General features: G+C 35.2%; 1 protein-coding gene across 1 annotated transcript; it reads left to right on the forward strand.

Moving 5' to 3' along the window:
- On the forward strand, positions 1-24,932 carry LOC143245529 (protein Wnt-2b-A-like). The gene is made up of 6 exons (XM_076491893.1): positions 1-24; positions 3,523-3,632; positions 14,857-15,086; positions 15,929-16,209; positions 23,117-23,381; positions 24,377-24,932. The coding sequence occupies exons 1-6, from the start codon at positions 1-3 to the stop codon at positions 24,658-24,660; spliced, it is 1,194 nt and encodes a 397-aa protein (XP_076348008.1). The 3' UTR covers positions 24,661-24,932.
- Positions 24,933-26,737: the final 1,805 nt, after the last annotated feature.

Consider the following 26,737-nt stretch of genomic DNA (forward strand, 5'->3'; position numbering starts at 1 on the left):
ATGGCTTCTCATTCTTGCTATATGGTTAGTTAGTGCCTTCTATCATGGCTCCTTCCATGATAACCATAGAGATTAACAAATATGTTTTTGTTAAATTTTCACAGATAATACCCCCCATCCTCCCCAGTGGCATAGCGGTATATCTTCGGACTTATAAACATTATAAACCAGGTTTCGATAATCGGGGTGGGCAGAGCACAGATAGTTCTTTGCGTGGTTTTGTGCTTAACTACAAACAAACAGTCATATATAATACATGAATACTAAAATAGATTTATTACAGAAGTTATCGTTGTGTGAGCACGAACTTCAGGTTCTGTTTATGTTGATAATATTGTTGTTTATAGCTTTTCAACCTCACCAGTATGAAACCAATTTATAAATTTCTTTCCTAGCAAATGTTACATCCGATTAAGGAAGATCGCCGACGAACTTCAGAGTTATTTCTCACTGAACTATGTAGTTATTTACTAAGCAACTTTAAGTATGGTTATTCATACAACTTTCAGTGTGGTTATTCACTTCTAGGCTACATGACTGTTTACCAGTGGAATATATGATTTCATATTGGTGGATTATATGGCTATATAGTTATTTACCAGTGGAATAAATGACCACTAACTGGTGGACTGTATGACTATTTACCAGTGTACTATATGATTGTTTACTAGTGAAATATATAGTTATTTCCCAATAAACTGTATTGTTATTTCAGTGATGTCGAGAAACCCTCTTGTTGAGAAATTTATATGCAAAAACGGTTCGTTTGGGTTAAGAAAATATTTTACATAGAAGAGCGAACAACGTTTCGACCTTCTTCGGTCATCGTCAGGTTAACACAGAGAGTTTGCAGCTGACCGTTCCGGACACATGTCTTAGGGACCAAAGTATAAACGGGTAAGTGACTATATGGGAGGTTGCATTTAAATGTTAGGTTATTAATTATTATAGGTATAACGATGTTCCTTTATAGTGGTTTAACTTTGGTTTTAGTTGTTGTATAAGTAGGACTTATTTAATTTTGCATTTGTTTATATTTGTTTCCCTACTTAGTATCTGGGTGTTTTCTATGGTTATGTTGTGTTTATTTGATTTGTAGTGCTTAAAAACACATGGAGGTGTTTTTTTGTTCTTTTAATCTGGTTTCCATTTTTCTACTTGTTTCTCCAATATAGATGTCGTGACAGTTGTTGCATTGTATTTTATAAATTATGTTGGTGTTGTGTTTTTCAGTGTAGTTTTTACATAGTTTTGTACTCTCGTCCCTAAGAAATGTGTCGGGCAATGATCAGTTGCAAACTCTCTTTGTCAACCTGAAGATGACCTAGGAAGGTCGAAACGTTGTTCTCTGCTTATCAATAAAAGTGTTAATATCCATACCAGCCGTTTTGAGATACATTTTTATTTCAAGAGGGTTTCTCGTCATCGAGAATAGGAGAAAAAAGTTGTTTAACAGGCGAATATAGGGCTATTTACCGTCACAATATAAGGCGACTTCCGTGAACTATACGGTTATTTATCAATGGAATATATTTATTGTTACCAGAGGAACATATGGTAATTTTCTGGGAGACTACATGTTTATTTACTGCTGACTTCATTCATGGTGGTAATAATGTGAGTTTGTTTGTTAAGCTTATTAAGACAGATGTATAAATACTATTATTTTAGTCAACCTAGAAGCTTTAATTTTCATCTTTCTATGTTTTAGGTTGAGCATATTCTGTATTAATTGGTGAAAGATACATATATTAACATATAAAAGTCTAACAACGTAATCTAATTTTTATTTCCTACCGAATTCGTAGATACAGATATATCAAAGTGAAATCATTGAAAATAGAAACCCGAACATCACACGTTCATAGAAATTAGTCTAAATACACACACTTGTAGAACATAAGTTTAGTTTAATTACACACTCCTATACAACATAGGTTTAATATGATTACACAGCATTATAAAACATAGTTTTAGTCTGATTACACACCTTTATAAAACATAGTTTTAGTCTGATTACACACCCTTATAAAACATAGCTTTATTCTGATTACACACCCTTTTGAAACATAGTTTTAGTCTGATTACACACCCTTATAAAACATAGCTTTATTCTGATTACACACACTTGTTAAACGTAGATTTACTTACTGGTGATGACGAGAAACCCACTTGAAGTACAAATGAATTCTAAAGATGGCTTGTATGGGTATTAAAACTTTAATTAAAATAAAACGTTGTTCTCTTCTTTATTGTAATTAAAGTTTTAATACCCATACGTTTTAATATCCATGCATTAATACCCATTCCAGCCATATTTAGAACACATTTACTTAATTTCACCCTTATAGAACACAGGTTTAATACACCTTTATATAACGTAAGTTTAGTCTAAATACACACTTATAGAACACAGGTTTAATACACCTTTATATAACGTAAGTTTAGTCTAAATACACACTTATAGAACACAGGTTTAATACACCTTTATATAACGTAAGTTTAGTCTAAATACACACTTATAGAACATAGGTTTAATACACCCTTATACAACATAAGTTTAGTCTAAATACACACTTATAGAACATAGGCTTAGTCTGATTACACAGCATTATAGAACACTGGTTTAATACACCATTATGTAACGTAAGTTTAGTCTAAATATACGTTTATAGAACAGGTTTTAGTTTAAATACACCTTTTCAGTACATAGATTTAGCCTAACACACACCTATAAAATATAGGTTTGCTCTGAGTACACACACTCTTATACAGGATAGCTTAGCCTGTATACACACATATAGTTATAAAACACAGGTTTATTCTGTTACTGTTTTCTGCTCTATTTACGTGTGTCTTGGAATTTTAAGAGCTATATATATATACATATATATGGGCGAAACTTGTAAGGAATGAAAATTACTTTAAGTTTTGAGACTTTTATGTTTTATTTCATGAAGAGACCTCTGGCTTGCTTGTTTTGTACATTTTCAGTTTAATTGTTATTGCCGCTGTAAGTTGGTAGTCCAACTTATTTACGTGCTTTAATGTTAATTAATGTCAAATTAGTGGTCCACTTTTGGTAAATCCACGTAAAAGTGTTTCTGGTAAATATCTGGGTTCTATAAGGAGTTGGGTGAAAAGCTTAACCCTTGTGCAAACCTCGAGACCAAGACGATTCTATTAGCACCATTTAAAAGTCGGTTTGACCAGTAGTTTAGGAGGAGACACTGGTTGTTATTATAGAGATGTTATACCCTTTTTAATGAATCTATCAATTTATGTGTTAAAAAATGGAGTTCGAGTAATTTTTTAATTCAAATAAATAATACGAGAAAAACGTGTTGGTACTTTGTTTTTTTAAGGTAGTAAATTAACAGAGAATCTGCTAATACACTGAATTAATAAAACTTTGAATTTTTAACTAAATATTTTTAAAATTTATACAGTACCACAGAAAATTGGAGTTCGTTGGTTTGAGCGTGAGCTATTGGTTAACGTGCCTGGGTTGTTAATCCTCAGGGATCATGGTTTGCACCCCATTTCTGCAACATCGCATTCCAGAACTTGGAGTCGAGGGTGCTGTATGAAAATGCTGCTCAAACGTCTACAACTCCCATAGACTATTTCAGGTAAGGCTATATCCATCTCCTATTGACCAGTCCAAGAGACTATTGTAGATAGGGATATCTCCTATTTACAATGCCAAGATATTATTTCAGGTAAGGCTATATCCATCTCCTATTGACCAATCCAAGAGACTATTGTAGATAGGGATATCTCCTATTTACTACCCCAAGTGACTATTGCAGGTAGGGTTTCTCCTATTATCCTCGGTCCGGAATTTTAATATCATCAAGGTCCACAAGAAACTCCGATTCACCAAGAATTCAATATGAAAACTGAAAAAGGCCGTGAAATATTCTGAGCCTTGAAAAGAGCACTCACTCCATGAGAGAAACAAAGATCTTTAAAGCCTATCAAATTTAACCCTCAGTTCTCACCCCTTCATAACTTGCTCTCTGGTTCCTCCATAGTTTTATCCAACATTTATTTACCTTCTCTATCCTCCCATGGTCAGCTATCTATCCTAACCCACCCCTCACGTATTATTAAATCCTTATCACATTCCCTTGAAATAAACATCTAGCGTGGGTGAAGAGAAATCCCAATTCCTGAACATTCTTGGGAAAATTATACATATCAAAATTCCTTATTCTGATCATGATTCCAACATCTGGTTGTTTAAGTGTAGCCCAATAGATGATAGTGAATGTTATTGATTAGCCTGCTTTCTTCCTAGTTTAAAGGTTCAAAATTAGTGGTGTGCTATATACAGATAGTCCCTGTGTAGATTTGAGCAAAAACAAACAAAGTCGGAACTGAATAATTCGTTGAACTAATGAAATACAGATTGGTTACACTTACTGTTGTTTCTATAATTGGTATTGAGAGCTAAGCCTAATTACCCTTTACCTTACTAGGAATGATTTAGGTAGTTTTCGTTATTATATAGAAGAAAAAAGGTAAAACTTATTTTATTTATTTCATGAAATTAAAGATACTTCCTTTATGACAGTAGACAGTCAAACAAAGCTAAGAATTAGAAATGACAAGAAGTGTATATTATTATATTACTGGTCAACTAGTTGAATCCACTGCATTTCTTTTAATAAATCTTAACCTGGAACAAAGTTTGTTCAACTGACCGTTATTAACCAGAGTTGTGAGGTTTTTAGTGTGTGTGTGTTTTCTTATAGTAAAGCCACATCGGCCTATCTGCTAAGTCCACAGAAGTTTCTAGTAGCTGTAGTTTTGCGCTCTTTAGTAAGTTAATGATGTATATTCTAATTCTGTAATATAGTAGAGACCTCTGGACTATTAAAATATTTACATGGATTACATATATTTAACATAAAATTACGTTTCTTTTTGTCTTTCAAAGCTTGTAGTAGTTTTAATATCCATCACTTGGGCATTGTTAGCGGGTGTTGGGTGCGAATGATCTCACCTTTTGAACTTCAAATGTGTTTTTTATGACTATGGAAAAATTAAATATTGTTTTGCTGAAAAAACTGCCGAAAGGGGTGTTATAATTTCATATTAATTACTTACTTCAACTTGACTTAAATATGACTATGGACCATGCACTAGAGACTACATGTTTACTATGACTTATTTAAGCCTATATTTTTAATTGACTTTAAAGGAAAAAAGACAAAAATCAATATAAATCAAAACATTTTCTTAGGTTCAATTTTTTAACAAATAACTGTCAAGCTTCAATTGTTTGTTAAACAATAGCGGAGTGATAAACTTCGAAAAAATGTGGAAAAAAAAATTTCAACTTCTAAACCGGTATATATTTATATCAACATAAAAAAACCTTATAAAACAAGGATGATGTAATCATCAGCGGTCATTTATTTAAAAGAAGATTTTAATTATGTTTGAAGCACCGATTTGTTGCCATAGTATAGGTCCGTCATGGACAGGTGGTTAAGGAACTCGACTCGTAATCTGAGGGTTGCGGGTTCGAATCCCCGTAACACCCAGCATGCTCGCCCTTTCAGCTGTGGGGGCATTATAATGTGACGGTCAATTCCACTATTCGTTGGTAAGAGAGTAGCCCGAGTGTTGGCGGTGGGTGTTGATGACTAGCTGCCTTCCCTCTAGACTTACGCTACTAAATTAGGAACGACTAGCACAAATAACCCTCGAGTGGCTTTGTGCGAAATTCAGAACAAGCTAAGCCACAGTATAACTTGAAATTATGTTCCAGAATATAGACTTAGATCCGTGAATTTTGTTTCTTAGCTCTTTTTAAGGTAGTTTTCAGGTTCATATAATGTTTCATTATGTGTAGTGCATATAAAACAGTACGAGTATTTTAGTAAGGGTACTAAAAAGTTTTTGTTGTAACTTTAATTCAAATCTCTATACGCATTTATCAGTAATGTAACAATTATGCATTTATCAGCATTACAACAATAATACATCTGCCAGTATTGTAACAACAATAAATTTGTTAGTATTTTAATAATAATGCATTTGCTAGTATTACAACAATAGTATCAATATTTCAGTTATCTACAAAAATATATTCTAATTACTTTTAATGTCTAAATGACAAGCATCAGGAAGATGTAAATATGAAAATCTGTGACTCCGCACCTAACAACATTTTATGTATGTGTACTAAGTATACGAATGTAGTTTTTGTTTAAACTATATACTTGATACCATTTTACATTTTCTAACCATGTTCTTAATATTAGTTTATTGTAAAGTGCTAATCTAAAACACTTTTGTAGAACGAAACATATAAACGTATCGTTTGTATACATAACCATTTCTAGTTGTCAGTTTAGTAAGTTTTTATCAACTAATTCTAAGAAGCTAAAAGATGGTTTGTAACAATTTTTATCAACTAATTCTAAGAAGTTGAAAGATGGCTTGAGGCAGTTTTTAATCAAATGATTTTTAAAAACTAATAGATGGCTTCAAACGTGATTTGATTGAAACATTGATTAGCTCGCCCGTCAATAAGGTTTAAAAATATGCTTGTTTAATTTTTGACATATGTATTTGTTTCCTGTCTTAGTCAACTTAATATAAAACCTTTGGCATGCTTACCTTAAACATAACACTAAATCACTAAATGGGTAAAAAGGAACTGAAACCTCCATAGTAGTAATTACAATGATAAAATAGTGACTTTTCCTTATATAGTATCAGTTGTGTTGATTTATTTTACCAGATGTTAAATGTGCTACTTCCAAACAATCATCTGTCGTTGTCATTCAGTGTGTTTTCCTAGTCATTAAACTGAGACTATATATTTAATATTATTACAATACAGTTACAAGTAACACTTACTACAGTTTTTCTCTCCCTAAAATCTCAGCTCGGAGTGAAGTGTACATTCGCATTACAGCAAGCAAGGTCGAAATGCGCGAACGATTCATTTAGTAGTTTAAAACATATCCTTGCGTGAATTATCACACGGCAATAAAAGGATTTTAAAATAGCATAGAAACGTTATTATGAAGGAGAATTCCTCAGTGGAACGAACCATCTGTCGAATCAAAGTGTGAGCTCGCACGAGCGGTCTAATTTCGCACAGATCCGGCGGAATCGAAATTGTTGGCGTTGCCGGTCCTCTTCAGAAGGAAGCGGCTACAGATCCACATTTTGGGTTTTAGCACCTTCTCCGCAACGGCAAGATTTGATCTTAGCTTTTCCCACGAGTGGACAACGTGGCTGACACTGGCGGCCAACGTGATGATGCCGCCAAGTTTCTCGGGACATAGTTCTCAACAACCAATCAGCGAGCAGTAAAAATATATAATATGCGTGGCCTTCTCTTTCCCGCCCCTTGTCTTCTTTACCAGAAAATCCGTCTCAGAAGTTTGGAGATTGCCAGCTGTAACAAACTTTCTCAGTTTGTTTTGATTTCTTCCGCCCTAGATCGCTATCATCTGACCGAATTCCTTTTATCTCTTTATTAAGTTCTTTATTTTGAACATAACAAAACCTAGCAACGTAACCGAACTGGCTCCACCAAGAACCAGTTCATATCTTCACGTTAGAAATGAAGTTTAGACTGAATGTCTATAAACCACTTTTGGTTTCGTTCCTTTTGTTTTCGTCGTTTCTATATAAGCCAGTTTCAGGAACATGGTGGTAAGTTGGACTCAGTCTTTCTCTGCACGAACTGTTGCATTCTAGTGTTAACTCAGTTATCTTCCGCTTATTAACGAAACTGTTTTATGCTGGATAAAACGATACATGACACTTCCAAATGTATATATATGTATAAGCAAGAAGCTAGTAAACTAACTATGCGTACGAAAGGTCTATCTAATCTTTAAAGGATCCTAGGATTTGGTTGCAATGTTATTTTTCTTTGTACCTGTCATCTTTTTTATTTCTACATCCAAGCAACCCTTTATTTGTTAAGACATACACTTCCAACTTTCATCTAATTTAGCAGAAAAAAATCCTTATAAATATAGACGATATTTTTTGATTCTTTAAATACAATCATTCTTTTTGTACTTTTTAAAACTTGTTTGTGGTTGAACAATATATTACTGTGAGCGTTTTCTTCTCGTGAAGATGGCGTCTTGTGGAAAAATCTAAAATATTACTTTCAAACAACAGTTTGTTGTAACTTATAGACATCCAGCTAGACCTAACCCGTGAGAAAATCAATATAAAGTATTAGGTGAATAAACGCTAATAGGCTTAGTTATTTTCATTCGGAGCTAAAGGTTATTAATTAATTATTATGTTAGTAGTTCTACTAATATATAAACATACAGATTTATGTGGTATAATCGTAACTGTGGACTATTTTTAAATCTCAATCGTCTGTTGGTTTTACTAGTCGTGCCAACAGAGGATTATATTATCAGTTTGCTAGAATGAATTTAGATTTCTTCAAAGATACCCAACTGGAAAAAAGAGACCAAAAATAGTGTTTTATTTTAGACTAAGCTAAAGATACTTATCAGTTATACGGTAATTTTAGTTTCACTTTCGGACATTAAGTAGCCGTAGTTGTATAATGGTTTGAGTTTGAGTTTTGGATGTTAAGTAGTTGTAGTTATATAGTGGTTTGAGCTTTAGTTTTGGATGTTAAGTAGTTGTAGTTATATAGTGGTTTGAGCTTCAGTTTTGGATGTTAAGTAGTTGTAGTTGTATAGTGGTTTGAGTTTCAGTTTTGGACGTTATATAGCTGTAGTTATTGTGGTTTGAGTTTCAGTTTTGGATGCTAAGTAGTTGTAGTAATATAGTGGTTTGAGTTTCAGTTTTGGATGTTAAGTAGTTGTAGTTATTGTGGTTTGAGTTTCAGTTTTGGATGTTATATAGCTGTAGTTATTGTGATTTGAGTTTCAGTTTTGGATGTTAAGTAGTTGTAGTAATATAGTGGTTTGAGTTTCAGTTTTGGATGTTAAGTAGCTGTAGTTATAGTGGTTTGAGTTTCAGTTTTGGATGTTAAATAGTCGTAGTTATATAGTGGTTTGAGTATCAGTTTTGGATGTTAAATAGTCGTAGTTATTGTGGTTTGAGTTTCAGTTTTGGATGTTAAGTAGTTGTAGTTATATAGTGGTTTGAGTTTCAGTTTTGGATGTTAAGTAGTTGTAGTTGTATAGTGGTTTGAGCTTCAGTTTTGGATGTTAAGTAGTTGTAGTTGTATAGTGGTTTGAGTTTCAGTTTTGGACGTTATATAGCTGTAGTTATTGTGGTTTGAGTTTCAGTTTTGGATGCTAAGTAGTTGTAGTAATATAGTGGTTTGAGTTTCAGTTTTGGATGTTAAGTAGTTGTAGTTATTGTGGTTTGAGTTTCAGTTTTGGATGTTATATAGCTGTAGTTATTGTGATTTGAGTTTCAGTTTTGGATGTTAAGTAGTTGTAGTAATATAGTGGTTTGAGTTTCAGTTTTGGATGTTAAGTAGTTGCAGTTATTGTGGTTTGAGTTTCAGTTTTGGATGTTAAGTAGTTGTAGTTATATAGTGGTTTGAGTTTCAGTTTTGGATGTTATATAGCTGTAGTTATTGTGGTTTGAGTTTCAGTTTTGGATGTTAAGTAGTTGTAGTTATATAGTGGTTTGAGTTTCAGTTTTGGATGTTAAGTAGTTGTAGTTATATAGTGGTTTGAGTTTCAGTTTTGGATGTTAAGTAGTTGTAGTTATATAGTGGTTTGAGTTTCAGTTTTGGACGTTATATAGCTGTAGTTATTGTGGTTTGAGTTTCAGTTTTGGATGCTAAGTAGTTGTAGTAATATAGTGGTTTGAGTTTCAGTTTTGGATGTTAAGTAGTTGTAGTTATTGTGGTTTGAGTTTCAGTTTTGGATGTTATATAGCTGTAGTTATTGTGATTTGAGTTTCAGTTTTGGATGTTAAGTAGTTGTAGTAATATAGTGGTTTGAGTTTCAGTTTTGGATGTTAAGTAGCTGTAGTTATAGTGGTTTGAGTTTCAGTTTTGGATGTTAAATAGTCGTAGTTATATAGTGGTTTGAGTATCAGTTTTGGATGTTAAATAGTCGTAGTTATATAGTGGTTTGAGTTTCACTTTTGGATGTTAAGTACAGAGGTTTTAGTTTCGGTGTTAAATATAGCAAATAAAACATTTACACGTTTCACAGTCGTGAAACCTGTGGGAGTGAAGTATGTGCTTACTATCTATTATAAGTTAAATGGAACTATAAGATTATTCGTCTTTGCTAATCATACAAACTAGTAGGAGAAATAAATTGTCGATTTAAATATGCTTTGGTGTTTTTAAATACCGCTACACAGTGGGCTAATTGTGCCCTGCTCACTACGACAGGTCTATCGAAACCCGATTTTTAGCGTCGTTAGCCTACAGACTAACCGTCCAGTCACTGGGAGGCTTGTTTAAACATAGCAAAAACCTTAATATAACCCACATGGTAAACACATGTACTTAGTATGATTCGAAATAGACAGAACTACCTTTTGAAGAGAAGACGAACATAGTGATAACGACAGTGTATAAACTGGTATTAGAAAAAGTTCTCTGATGTCTTTAGCAATTGATCATCCGAGGACATTTAAAAGAGGTCGAATCACTGGACTAGAAAGGTGAACGATGAAGATGAGAACAATGTTCTCATGTTGATGTTGATAATTGATTGAATTTAATATTGAAATAAAAAACAAGTTACGAAACTTAAATGGAAAGTTCGGACGTTAAATTTCCTGGTATTAGTGAGTGTATCTAACCATCTATCTGCTACAAAGAGAGAACTGAAAAAAATTTGTATAAAATCAGTACAATTTGATGTTTAGTAAATTAAAGCACTGAACTTCCCACGTTGTCACGAGCCAGAGAGTGAATATATTCCTATATGTAGCTTTATGTTTAGTAGCACGAAGAAAAGAAAATTATATAATTTATTATTTATAGGGTCCGCGTGTTAGGATATCTTATTAAAGTATGCCGTAAGAAACTAACGTACAATAGGCACGTGATGTCGAAGAAATAACAGTTACTGTCACTATGAAGTTTCTAGTTCCTGAGCACCTTTATATAAAGAAAACTACAATAAAACAAAAGAATGACACGCATCACAACAAAACTTACTTGATAATATGTCAACCACACTGCATGGTTTTTATAGGGGAAGAGACCGTTCGCTAATAACCAGAGCACTTGATTACTAACTTGGTTATGTGTGCGAGATCACTTAATGGATCGGCTCGGCATGGCTAGGTAGTTAAGGCGTGGGACTCGTAATCGGAGGGGCGTGAGCTCGAATCCCCGTTAAATCAACCATGCTTGCCCTTTCAGCCGTAGGGGCGTTATAACGTGACGGTCAATCCCACTATTCGTTGGTAAAAGAGTAGCCCAAGAGTTGGCGGTGGGTGGTGATGACTAGCTACCTTGACTCTAGTCTTACACTGCTAAATTAGGGGCGGCTGACGCAGAGAGCCCTAGTGTAGCTTTGCACGAAATTCAAACCAAACCAAACCTAATGGATCTGATATGCATGTTCAACGTGTCCAACGTGTCCAGTGCATGCGGGACATAAAATACTTTGTAACCTAATTTCGATAAACAAACAGGGTTAGTGTTCTTTTCAGGGACAGGGGTTCTGATACGACTCACTCAGTTTAGATATTTGAGCCAATTATAGACAGTGAGTAAATATCATGTATCAGAAAAGAGTTGTAGATGTGAAAGTTAATTTATCAAAGAAAAATAATGTCTCTTGAGCTAACACAGGCGAGAGGTATGCCCTCTCGATGGATATACTGGCGTTTTTAAATAGCATAATATACTCTAGTATAACAATGCTAGTTTAATCCTGAATCAGTTCCATTAATTTTAAAATTGATAGAGAGCTGGTTAGAGATTCTATATTATGCTGTGTTTGTAAACAAAGATTCAAACCGTGTTCCCCAATCGTTCAGTAATCCTGACAAAACTTTCTTACATAGACTTAGAATCGAGCGTAGCCTATTACTGGTTAGCATGCTGTGCTGTGAATTCGAGATGGTGGGGGCTCGCGTTTCGTTATCGACAACTTGCGCATTTAAAGATGAAATCTACATTTTTCAATTGCAGTTGTCCAAGAGTTAGCGATGGACGCTGTTACATTTATCTGGTTAAAATCACGGATGACTTCTTTCAGACAACCTTGTGTTTCTTTCCTCGAACACGTGAGAGAAACGGATTTTCTCCAGGGATAATTGAGTGATGATATATTTATACGAAATCCTTTCGAAACTAGAATTATTACTTTGTTCTTGCCCCCTAGCGACTTAGCGGTAAGTCTGATGACATAACGCTAAAAATCGAGCTTCGATACCTGAGATAACAGCTCATCGCGTAGCTTTGTGTTAACAACAAATGTACAGATACTTTCTACTTGATTCTTAGGTTGTGAAAACAAAAAAGACCTTAAAAAGGACGTGGTCGATACGTTTTACTTGCTTAAATAAGTGTAAAAATATACACGAGAGACATTTAGTAATGAAAGGTTGTATTTCTTATGTGGTTAAAACAACTTTAGAAATGCGGAGCTGTTTGCAGTAATTGACGAATATAAATATTGATTTCAGTGGTTGATAAGAGTTTTCGGAAATGCAACAAAGTTAACAGTGGTTATTTTCGCCAGTGCTAATGAAAACTATCTTCGTTATCAGACATTTAGAGGTGTTTTAATTCTAGGAATCAATATATAACAAGAAGCGAAAAATTCTATAGACGAAAAGAACCAGATATTGCTTCGTCACAAATGAATAAACTATTGTTTCAATAAAAAATTTCCGTCCTCACATTAGAACATTATGACGTTTATGAGGTCTTAACAAAAACAGCAGTCATGTATGAGGTTAGTTTGGCTTCCTTTGATTTATAATTACATTTCCAAAATGGCGCTCGATAGAAAACAGGTCTGTAACGAATTAATGGAACGTTCGCGATTTTCTTATCTTTTTCAATTACAACAACTTTAACAAAGAAAACCAATGTCGCATCATTAGTAAGCACAAACACGTTGCTTGGTAACCTAATGATGTAGACGAAAATTTAATTTCTACTAGTGGAAACTTCTAATGTTGTTACTGCGCGTTTGCGCATAATAAAATGCCTTTTTTCATTACAGCTAATGGACTTATATTTTATTATTTGCAATACATTTGTAGCTTTAATTTACACAAATTGAGCCAGTGACAGTTTGAAAACATAATCAGTTAGAGATTTATTTAGGTTCACGTGTAGAATGTGTAACATACTCATTGATGGATTCATTACATCAAATGAGATGAACCAACTAATAAATATATATTTATCACGTGGCCACAGAGCTACATAGTGTTTATCTTTACGTTGAGAAAACCCATCAATAACTTGTGACACATTTTAGAAGTTGATTTGAAAGGTCTTATGATGTTTGCCTGCAGGTGAATGGAGATAGGTTGAAAGTTCCTGTGATGTTTGCCTGCAGGTGGATGGGGATAGGTTGAAAGTTCCTGTGATGTTTGCCTGCAGGTGGATGGGGATAGGTACAAATTAAATTCATTTACCTAGGCAATATTCCGTACCGTATTCCATTTTCGATTATTACAGTCGCGATTCTAATTATGGATTCCAGTATAGAAAAAGTACCAGGCAAAAGGACACGTGCCCCCGTGTGTTTCTGCGTAACAACGCCACAACCTCTTTCACGTATTCCAAAGTTCATATATAAGAAGCAAATCATAGAAGTTCCATGGTATTATTGAACCCTATTTGTAGCCGCGACTGAGCGTTCATAATGGTATTTTCTCAAGTACAAACTTTTAGTCCAAAGCTCCATCATCTCTTGACGCATTTGGGATGTAATTACAGTTTTGAACTCAGGACAAACCCTTTCGATTCATGTATTTTTACTACGCCCCAGATATCATAGATTGATTTATTCTAATTCTGCTTATTGAACGTTCCCTCTTGTTTTTCTTAGTGATATCTATGTGGTCCATTTATTCTGCAAATGTATACTCAAAAATCTTATTTCTCTTTTATACATCGAATTCTTATTTGCGTCGCTGAATCTCACTGCAAATACATCTTGATCGAAGGAACTGCGCAGTACTTGGACCCTAGTGCTCATATTCTGGCTTCTGTAACCCTAAAGTTGATTATTTATAAACATCTCGAAACACACTAAACCATATACATGAGAAACAGTGATGTTTATTCAACAATAAGTTTGTTTCTACCAGTGATGTTTATTCAACAATAAGCTGGTTTCTAGCAGTGATGTTTCTATTCAACAATAAGTTAGTTTCTCCTAATGTTTATTAATCAGTAACTTAGTTTGTTTTACCAGTGATGTTTATTCAACAATAAGTTACTTTCTTCTAGTGATTGTTATTCAACAATAAGCTGGTTTCTACCAGTGATGTTTATTCAACAATAAGTTACTTTCTTCTAGTGATTGTTATTCAACAATAAGTTACTTTCTACTAGTGAGTTTTATTCAACAATAACTTAGTTTGTACTGTTGATGTTTATTCAACAATATGATAGTTTCAATCACTTCTAATGATCCCTTGTCACTATCATTAAGTTACCTACACACGTGATTGTTAGTTTCTTCCAGTGATGTTTGTTCAACAATACGTTAGTTTCAACCACTTCTAATGATCCCTTGTCACTATCATTAAGTTACCTACACACGTGATTGTTAGTTTCTTCTAGTGATGTTTATTCATCAAGTTTATTAGTTTCTACCACTTCTAATGATTCTTCGTCACTGTAACCTGCACATGATACATTTTAATGATGTTTATTCAACAAGTGTGTTAGATGTACTCTAGAAACAGACTCACTATTTTCAGGTTTTTGACTAAGATGTCATCTTTAGGGGCTCCCATTATGTGTAGCAGCATACCAGGGTTTGTTCAGAAGCAGCGCCGCCTATGTCAGAAACATCCCGACGTCATGGTCAGCATTAGTAGGGGAGTAATAATAGGTGTAAAAGAGTGTCAACACCAGTTTCACAACCACCGTTGGAACTGTTCCACAGGGGACACGGGCACTTCGGTGTTCGGGAAATTCATGCTGAAGAGTAAGTGTCAAAAACTTCCCCACACACGTTTACTGTCACCAAGTAACTTACCTACATGATGTATACTGTCACCAAGTAACTTACCTACATGATGTATACTGTCACCAAGTAACTTACATACATGATGTATACTGTCACCAAGTAACTTACATACATGATGTATACTGTCACCAAGTAACTTACCTACATGATGTATACTGTCACCAAGTAACTTACCTACATGATGTATACTGTCACCAAGTAACTTACATGTATGATCTATACTGTCACCAAGTAACTTACCTACATAATGCTATACTGTCACCAAGTAACTTACATACATGATGTATACTGTCACCAAGTAACTTACATACATGATGTATACTGTCACCAAGTAACTTACATACATGATCTATACTGTCACCAAGTAACTTACCTACATAACGTATACTGTCACCAAGTAACTTACATACATGATCTATACTGTCACCAAGTAACTTACATACATAACGTATACTGTCACCAAGTAACTTACATGTATGATCTATACTGTCACCAAGTAACTTACCTACATGATGTATACTGTCACCAAGTAACTTACATGTATGATCTATACTGTCACCAAGTAACTTACCTACATAATGTACACTGTTACCAAGTAACTTACATACATGATGTATACTGTCACCAAGTAACTTACATGTATGATCTATACTGTCACCAAGTAACTTACATGTATGATCTATACTGTTACCAAGTAACCTACATACATGATGTATACTGTCACCAGTAACCCACATACACAATAAATTTTCAGAAATATTCTTCTCTATGGAATATTTGAATATTTGTTTTTATTTCAGCCGGTAGCCGTGAGGCGGCGTTTGTATATGCTATCAGCTCTGCAGGTGTTGTTCACTCTATTACGAGGTCCTGTAGTCGAGGGGACCTGAGCGACTGTTCCTGCGACCCGAGGAAAAGAGGAACATTTCGTGATGTCCACGGAGAGTTCACCTGGGGAGGCTGTTCCGAGCACATACGTTACGGCTCTAAATTTGCCCGGAAATTCGTAGATGCCCGAGAGATGAGTCAGCGCGACGGCCGAGCTTTGATGAACGTCCACAATAACCAGGCAGGTCGAAGAGTGAGTGTTGACATTATATGTCGCTAATATCTCTAAAATTATAGATTGAATACAATATGTCGTCTGATTACTTCACATGCGTACATGTGAACGTTGAAACAGTTTCAGATTTGTTTTCTTTCCTATAGGAGGGACTGTAACCTTGATTTTTTTTTAATGAAGTCCAGTAAGATTTAAAAAAACATAGTTTATGTATAGAAGTTTGTTCGTTTGAAGTTAAGCATAAAACTACTCAATGGGCTATCTGCAGTCATGTGAAAAAGTTAGAGCACCCTATGAAAGCCTGTGTATTTTTGTAACATTTTTGGATATATAGATATTTAATCTCAATTTTAACAATACTGAGAGACTGATTATAGGAATATAACTAAACAATTAAAACTGAAGAAAAGACTTTTCAAGATCTTCTGCAAATGTAATTCTACAAAAATGCATATTCTAACTGAGGAAAAAGTTAGGACATCCCCACATTTATTCCCACTTAAAATGGCTCAACTCACACACAGGTGTATCACACCAGATGCACATGATTAGAAGATCGTTACTCAGCATTTTGAATGAGGCTTGCCCAATTTAAACCTCATACATTTAGTTTGGTGTGCTCCTGACTGTTGAAGTGAGAGTGAGCACCATGGTGAGAGCAAAAGAGCTGTCTGAGGCCTTCAGAAAGAAAATTGTAGCAGCTTACGAGTCTGGTAAGGGTTTTAAAAAATTCCCAACAAAATTTGAAATCAACCATTCCACTGTCCAGAAAATAGTCAACAAGTGGAGGGCTTTCAAAACAACTGCCAACATGCCCAGGTCTGTCGTCCAAGCAAGTTCATCCTGAGAGCAGACCGCAAGATTCCATGTTAGGGTCTCCAGACACCCTAACATGTCATCATGTGACCTACAGCAGGCTCTGGCTACTGTTGATGTGAAAGTGCATGCGTCTGCAACCAGAAAGAGACTGCATAAGTTTAACTTGCATGGGAGGTGTGAAAGGAGAAAACCATTGCTCTCTAAGAGAAACATCAAGGCCAGACTAAAGTTTGCCAGAGAGAATGTAGACAAAGACCAGGACTTCTGGAATAATGTTCTTTGGACAGATGAGTCCAAATTTGAATTATTTAGACACCAGAACAGAGGACATGTTTGGTGTAAACCAAATACAGCATTCCAGGAAAAAAACCTCATACCAAATGTGAAGCATGGAGGTGGAAGTGTTATGGTTTGGGGCTGCTTTGCTGCAGCAGGACCTGGACAGCTCACAATCATAGAATCCACCATGCATTCTAATGTGTATCAGAGGGTGCTTGAGGAACATATGAGTCCATCTGTATGAAAATTAAAGCTGAAGCAGAACTTGATCCTGCAACACGACTATGACCCAAAACATACAAGTAAATCCACCAAGGACTGGCTGAAAACTAAAAAATGGAGAGTCCTGGAATGGCTGAGTCAAAGCCCAGATCTTAGTCCCATTGAGATGCTGTGGGGTGACTTGAAACGGGTTGTACATGCAAGAAACCCCTCAAACATCTCACAGCTGAAATAATTCTGCATTGAGGAGTGGGGAAAACTTTCTGCAGACCGATGTCAGAGACTGGTAGATGGCTACAAGAAGCGTCTCATTGCAGTTATTTCAGCCAAAGGGGGTAACACTAGCTATTAGGGGGTAGGGTGTCCTAACTTTTCCTCATTTAGAATATGCATTTTTGAAGAATTACATTTACAGAAGATCTTGAAAAGTCTTTTCTTCAGTTTTAATTGTTTAGTTATATTCCTATAATCTCTCAGTATTGTTAAAATTGAGATTAAATATCTATATATCCAAAAATATTACAAAAATACACAGGCTTTCATAGGGTGTCCTAACTTTTTCACATGACTGTATGCTCTGCTTAACAGGGCTATCGAAACTTGGCTCCGAGCTTTATGAGTCCACAAACATATCGGAAGGCATAAAAGTATGAAATGTGTTGATAGGAATGAAAAGAACAGCATGATAAGTAGAAATTGCAGCACAGAAGGCATAATTAGTTATGTAATAATCTGTGTGATACGATACAAATAATTAGTTATGTAATAAATAGTCTGTGTGATACGATACAAATAATTAGTTATGTAATAATCTGTGTGATACGATACAAATAATTAGTTATGTAATAATCTGTGTGATACGATATAAATAATTAGTAATGTAATAGTATGTGTTATGCGGTATAAATAATTAGTAATGCAATAGTCTGTGTGATACGATACAAATAATTAGTAATGTAATAAATAGTCTGTGTGATACGATACAAATAATTAGTAATGTAACAGTATGTGTCATACGGTATAAATAATTAGTAATGTAATAGTCTGTGTGATACGATACAAATAATTAGTAATGTTATAAATATTCTGTGTGATACGATATAAATAATTAGTAATGTAATGGTCTGTGTGATACGATACAAATAATTAGTAATGTAACACTCTGTGTGCTACGATATAAATAATTTGTAATGTAACAGTCTGTGTGCTACGATATAAATAATTAGTAATGTAACAGTCTGGGTGCTACGATATAAATAGCCAGTAATCTAATAGTCTGTGTGATACGATATAAATAATTAGTAATGTAACAGTCTGTTCTGATACTGTTTAATAACACATTTATTTATTGCGTTCAAGACTTATTTTCCTTCTCAAATACGAAGGAATAATGACGTGTAATCACGTGGTTTATTTAATTAGTGATGTTTCAGTGAGTTTCCATCGCATTCACAAGCATGGAAACTGTACTGTCATGACATTTAATTTGAGTCCTTGCCAAGGGCAACTTGTTCGTCCTGAGATTAAATAGCTCGTCACATGTAACGAAAAACATACATAGAAATATCAGGAGACATTGCGGCCATAAACCCATTGTTAGTACCTTATTACTATAATCAAAGACAACATTAGAATCTGTTATTGCTGGTGATGTCGTTTGTGGCTGCTTTAAACTAGATTTGTTTCGCTAACAAATTTTGTCGATCAGTTACAGTTTCTACATTGTTTTCCGTGTTTTGGTTGTTGGTTTTTTATTCGTTTTCTGAAGGATGATGCTCTGAATGATACGTTTACTATCACTTCTGTTATACTCAGAACTGTGTTCCTATCGCCAGTGTTACACAAAACTGTCTTACCCTGACATTTGATCCTCTGTGCCGTTTTACCTACAGTTCTTTCTTGCCCATACCTTTAACTTTCTATGTCATTTTACCTCGTTTTACCTTACCCATAACTTTGATCTATGTCATTTTACCTGCAGTTCTGTTTTTCACTTAACTTTGATCTTCTATGTAATTTTACCTCCAGTTCTGTCTTTCACATACCTTTGATCTTCTATGTCATTTTACCTCCAGTTATGTCTTTCACATAATTTTGATCTTCTGTATCATTTTACCCCCAGTTCTGTCCTATCCATAACCTTGATCTTCTATATCATTTTTACCTCCAGATCTGTCATACCTATAATTTGATCTTCTATGTCATTTTACCTCCTGTTTTATCTTACCCTCCACTTTCACCTTCTATACCCTTTTACCTACAGTTCTGTCTTACCTATAACTTTGACTTATGTATTTTTACTTCCAGTTCTGTCTACCTATAATTTTTATCTTGTATGTCATTTTACCCTGTATTGCCTTACCCATAACTTTAATCTTCTATATCATTTTTATTTCCAGTTCTATCTTACCTATAACTTTGATCTTCTATGTAATTTTACCTCCGGTTTTCCTTACCCTCCATTTAGATCGTCTATGTCATTTTACCTCCAGTTCTGTCCTACCCAGAACTTTAATCTTTTACACTGCTGGCCAAAACCTTAAGGCCAATGAACACGAAGAAAAAATATGCATTTTGCGTTGTTGGACTCAACCACTTATTTGAGTAGAGCTTCAAAAGATGAAAATAAGAACAGGAAAAATAAAAATAAAAAACTTTTTCAGCCTTTAATAAGGCAAGTCAAATTTGAACACTATGAAATTAACCTAAATACTAGCTGGTCAAAAGTTTAAGACCATACCAAAAAGAAGTCCTAAACAGGGTAGGGAATGCCCAACAAGAGTTCTCAGTAGTGAGTTGCACGGACGTCATTGCGAATAACTGCAAGCATTCGCTTTGGCATGATCGATATAAGCGTTTACAGAAGGCTGACTGGAATGTTATTCCATGTGGTGAAGATGGCTTCACGAAGATCATGCACTGTTTGGAATTGACGTCCATTTCTATAGACTTCCCTTGCCATCCACCCCAAACATTTTCAATGGGGTTCAGTTCGGGCGAAGACGTTGGATGGTCCAAAAGAATCATGTTATTCGCCATGAAAAAGACCTTTGTCCTGCAGGCATTGTGGATAGCAGCGTTGTCCTGCTGAAAGATCCAGTCATTTCCACACAACCGAGGGCCTTCAGTTAATAAGGAAGCTCTCTTCAACGAGCCAATGTAGCCAGCTGCTTTTTGACGCCCCTGTATAACGTGAAGCTTCATTGTTCCATGGAAGGAAAACACACCTCAGATCATGATGGAACCTCCTCCACTGTGTCGTGTAGAAAATGTCTCCGATGGGATATCCTTATCGTGCCAGCAACGTTGGAAGCCATCTGGGCCATACAGGTTAAATATCTTCTCATCAGAGAACAAAACCTTCGTCCACTTTTCAACGTCCCATGTTTGGTGCTTTTCAGCAAAGTTTAATCGAGTTGTTTCGTAGTATGGAAGGAGGCGTGGCGTTTGAAGACGTTTACGGTTTTTAAAGCCTTTCTCTCGTAGGTGCCATCTTATTGTTCTTGAGCTGTATTCTGCGTCCGTAAGGGCCTTAATCTGGTTCAACGATCGGCTGGTGTCTTGCTGGACAGCCCGTCGAATCCTCCTGCTCAATGCTGGCGAAATTTTCTTGGGCCAACCACTTGAAATTCTCGTTCCGTATCCCTTAGGGTCTTTTAAGAAATTTGCAACAGCAGTTTCACTACGCCCAATCTCACCAGCGATGGCACGTTGAGAGAGACGTTGCTTTTGCAGCTCGACAATTCTGCCACGTTCAAACTTTGTCAACTTTTTAGCTTTTGCTATGTTTTTACCCAATGTAACACAGGAGATGTCAGTGGGAGATGTTGACAACGCTAATGCTTGAACACAAATGACTAAATTTCGTTACGTGTTTACCGATTAACGCGTCGTTTCAGTATGGTCTTAAACTTTTGACCAGCTAGTATTTAGGCTAATTTCAAAGTGTTCACATTTTCTTTGTTAAATGCAAAAAAAGTTCTTTTATTTTTATTTTACCTTTTGTTATTTTCGTCTTTCGAAGCTCTACTCCAATAAGTGGTTGAGTCTAACAACGCAAAATGCATATTTTTTATATGTGTTCATTGGCCTTAAGATTTTGGCCAGCAGTGCATGTCATTTTACCTCCGGTTCTGTGTTACCTATAAACTTGACCTTCTATGTCATTTTACCTTGTTTTGCCTTACTCATAACTAATCTTCTATGTCATTTTACCTCAAGTTCTGTCTTACCCGTAACTTTGACTTACGTCATTTTACCTCCAGTTTTAACTTACCCTAATCTTCCTTACTCATAACTGGTTTTTGTGTTTACTTGTTATTAATTGTTCACGAATCTCTTTAGAGGGTATGCAGCTCTTCTATATTCAGAAAATCTCAGATTTCTTTAGATGAACTGGTAAATACTGTCAGTCGTTTCTCAAGTGAAGAAAAACATTTAAAACCTTAGTGTATGTAGGGGGGGTTAATATTAACCCTTCAGAAACAATAGAAATATGATAGTAGCGATGACAATTTCTTCATTCCTAGAATTATGTGTTTTTTAATTACTAATAATTATTTATAACACCTGAAAGCAGACACTCCGTTTGAAACTGTCACTTCAGTAAAACTGGTTGACACCATTGTTTTGGTTTTCGAGTTATAAGAAAAATGAATATACACGAAATTCAAACACTTTCGTGTGATATGTAGAGACATTCCTAGGACTCGTGACTCAATCATTACACAGATAGTGTTATAAAAGTAAACACTTTAAAGTTCTGATGGTCTGTTGTGGAGATATTTAAAATACCATTTGGATGAACGAGCCATCTCTGTGTAGGTAGTGCTGCCACCTGCCTGAGAACTAGGTAACACACAATTGTTAGACTATTGTGCAAGGTTTTAAAAGCTGTGCTAATACAGTGATAGCGATTTACTCTTCTGAGGCGTATTAGAGTGGAAATATAATTGTTTTTTTTTTTAAACAAACTAAGGTGAGAAGAGTCTGTGTTTGCCGAAAGCTACCATGAAAATGTAGGCTAAATCCTGGTCATTCTATTTGTCAGTTATTGTTTTCCATTTGGGACTAATCAAAAATAGAATTTTTTTTTTTTAGTTTTAGGAAAATATCTATTTCAGAGGGCGAGGTAAAATATTTCATTTTTTTCAGTCTTATAAAAGTCATACTCTAAAGTCAAACAAAATTACAAAACAAGAAGAAAAGACTAACCGGAATTGTTGATTTGATTTTCTGTAAAAAATAGCTGACGGTGTGAAACGTGAAAAAGTTGTAGTTTGTTAAAAAACAAGTCGTTTATATACAATTTTAAACAAAATATATTATTATATTATATATTATATTATTATTATTATATTATATACTATTTATCTTCAAGCTTTCATTTACACTGATTTCTTACATTTTACACGGTGCTTTCGATTCTGTGCTGTGTATTAATATCCTCGTCTTGTGTTTGTTTAATTAAAGAGGTGGTAAAAGATGCCTTAAATATCTGACAAAATTAACCACTATTGAGACGAGGGCGCTGTAAGACGATAATTACGTTAATCTCACTTTAAAACACAGCCTGCTTATTATGGTTTTTATTTTACTCAAATAGGCGGTGAGAAAACACGTAAAACTTCAATGTAAATGTCATGGGGTTAGTGGTTCATGCGCAGTTCGTACCTGTTGGGTCGCCATGATGGATTTCCGGGCAGTCGGGAATTACCTGAAGAAAAAGTATGATGGTGCCGTGCAGGTGATGATGAACCAGGATGGAGACCACCTTATGGTTAGCAACAAGAACTATAAGCGATTCACCAAGTCCGATTTGGTTTATTTTGAAAATTCGCCAGACTACTGCGTGAGTAATGAAAAAACTGGTGGGTTGTAGTTTTGTTTGAATTTTTCTATCAACAACTTAGCCACGTGTTTTTGTTTTGTTTGAATTTCATGCTTTGTAACCTTAGAACACGTAAACAAAATCTAATATCCTTAACTCTACTGCACCGTCTTGTTTTTTTATTTTAGTGACTGCAAATGTAGTTCTTAGTTCTAAGAACTTATGAAACCAGTACCGACGCGGTCTTTCGTCATATACCAGGACTCATTTGAAAAGCACAATGGTAGTTGAGACGCTGTTAATGTTACCAAATTAGGTGAAAAACGACCATTAACTTTAGAGCATGAAACATTTTCTAAAACGAAGATTCTTGCGCCTCTCAATGGAGTTCCAAGGGTCAAAGTCACTCCATCTTATATGAACGTCGTTTTAATTTGTCACCAAGGCAAGTTATACACGAAACGATACTTGTTAAAATGATTTATTTTACACTATCAATTCTAACAATTCATCCCAAAGTTATGTTGCTACGAGACAGTGTTCGTAAATCATTTTGGCCGATACCTAAAGTTTTATGACACACATTGTTACAGAAAATACTGGTTGTAATTGGTCCGGAATATAAATCCGAGAGATCACAGTTTACATATAAGGCAGCAAGCAATTGTCCTTTAGGTTGGCACTGTTTGTGTTTATCAGCAGATTTCCCCTTTAGGTTGGCACTGTTTGTGTTTGTCAGTAGACCTCCCCTTTAAGTTGGCACTGTTCGTGTTTGTCAGTAGACCTCTCCCTAGCCATTTTTATAATCTGAAAACTTCTATATTCAGTGTTGCGTGTGATCATAACTAATGTTTTCACGGGGGATGTGATCCCCACACTTTCCAGCTACTGTATATAAACAATAGGTTCCTTAATAGATTTCTTGCTGAGTTTCAACCTTAACATTTGTTAGTGGTGTTAGATGACATATTGACTTCAAAATGCCTCCTCTTTACGCCCGAAACTAGTGTTTTAAACGCATGTTACTTTTCACAGGATCTCTGGGGACTGCTGGAAGGGAGTGCAACAAATCGTCCTTGGGAATCAACGGCTGTGGGATCATGTGCTGTGGAAGAGGTTACGATACACGTAGAGAACTAGTGGTCAAGAAATGTAACTGTAAATTTCACTGGTGCTGCTTCGTCCAATGTGACGAGTGTCGCGTGTGGAGAGACGTGCACGTGTGTAAACCCACTGAAAAGTGGGCGCGAAGGAAACGCTCAACTGCTGTTCATACGATATGGACACCCCCTGGTGGTGACAAACTGGTGTCATATTAGCAAAACATTATCACCTGACATGTGCAGTTATAGTTTATACCCTCGCGTTGTATAGCCTCAAGTTTTTTTAACAGCATGTCGTTAACTAGAAAGACAAAAATGTAAAGTAAGATATTCAAGATAGTGTAGTATGTATATAATAATAATAAAGATCTGTGATTAATCGTTTTCGTTTAAAAATATGTTCTAGTTTCTAAAAAAGGGAGGAAATATTTCCATCTCTGTTGGTGTATAAATACAGAATATAATAAATTGATTTTCACTGATCAAAAGATTTTTTTTTTCCTTTATTTTCTTCGGGGGTGGGAATGGGGTAAAGCGAAAGGAAGTGCAAAACAAATCAGTTTAGCTCCTCCTATCGGCAGAATACCGTTCAACATCAAGCTTCGTGTCATGTTTACGTTATTAATGAATCGTTTATAATGACACCAATAAAAACAATGACATATAGGAATGTAAAGTTGTAATTGATATTTGTTTTCAACAATATATTTCCCACTTGATTTTTCATACAGTTGTCTTTTTACAGAAATGTTTTTGTTGCTTTGTTTGTTTATAATTAAGCATAAAGCTGCACAGTGGGCTGGCTATCTCGGGTTTGCCCACCACGGGTATCGAAATCCGCTTTCTAGAGGTGTAAGTCCGCAGACATCCCTTAGTGTCATAGAGAGGGTTAGTGAAAAAATGAAATGGCCAGTTATCAAAATATCTTGTGAAACATTAACATAAAGTAATATTAACCTTTTAAAGTTAAAATAATCCTAACAGCAACTTTAGGTTGGGCCCAGTTAACTTTAAGTTTTTTTAACATAAATTTGTAGGCTTTTCTTTACTATACACTTGCCAAAATACAAAATTTGATACTGATACACAAGCATACGATAGACTTAACAAACCATCAGCGGTAAGTGCAGTGGACCAGAGACCACAATGTGGGGTTCCAGACGTTTCTGGAAGCAAAAACAAGTCTAGACTATTTCACAAATTTATTCTTTTTGGGGGGAGGGGCGCAAAATTGTAATTATGCCGTAGACTTACCGCTGTTGAGTGGGACATATCGATGGACATATAAAAGTTCCTACCACTTTGAAGCTATACAGTTTCGTTAACTTACAAACACTGAAGGAAAAATTAGTATAAAAAGGTTGCTCATATGATTACCGCCGCTAGTTCATATACATATGATTGGTTCGTGTGATTCTGTGATAAGTCAAGGGATGATACATCGCAGTGTGAAAACAAAATCCCACGGAAAATTAAGAAGTGTGATTTATGCTCCTTTATGCAAAATTTATGCAATTCGTTCCATAACTGTAGATGTCCTCTTTTTTTTTTTATGGATTTTCTTTAAATTTTTAATTGATTTTGATTTATCAAACTTCTGTCATCGCAAGTTTGAACACAGTGGGTTCGGCATCGTCAGGGCGCTCGGCTCGAAATCTGAGGGTCGCGGATCCGAATCCCCGTCGCACCAAACATGCCCTTTCAACCGGCCCGCCACTGGTACATTGGTAAGTATACGGATTTACAACGCTAAAATCAGGGATTAGCTTTCCCTCGGTGGACTCAGCAGATAGCCCGATGTGGCTTTGCTATAAAGAATACACGCACTCTTTCAACTGTTGGAACGTTATAATGTTACGGTCAATCCCACTATTCTTTGGTTTAAGAATAGTTCAAGAGTTGGTGGTGGGTGGTGATGACTAGCTGTCTTCCCTCTAGTCTTATACTGCTAAATTAGGAACGGTTAGTCTAGACAGCCCCGGTGTAGTTTTACGCGAAATTAAAAAACAAACAGACCCGAACACAGAATTCTAAAGATGATAATGTAAATATTTTCGCGCAGAATTTACGTGTAAAGATACAACTAGCAAAGATATAGTTCGCTATTGCACATGTTCATATCATATAGTATTTAATAACTTTGTTTATACCTTCAGACGAAATTGTGTGTAAACTATTCACATACCTGTAATATGTATGAAACAAAGTGTTGTTTTCAACTAGTAGAATAAAATATCGCTTCTAAGAAGAATTATATATAGGTGTCGTCTATCGGGATTTTGTAACAAATGTG

This window comes from Tachypleus tridentatus, chromosome 2, assembly GCF_004210375.1.
Source record: "Tachypleus tridentatus isolate NWPU-2018 chromosome 2, ASM421037v1, whole genome shotgun sequence".
Lineage (NCBI taxonomy): Eukaryota > Metazoa > Arthropoda > Merostomata > Xiphosura > Limulidae > Tachypleus > Tachypleus tridentatus.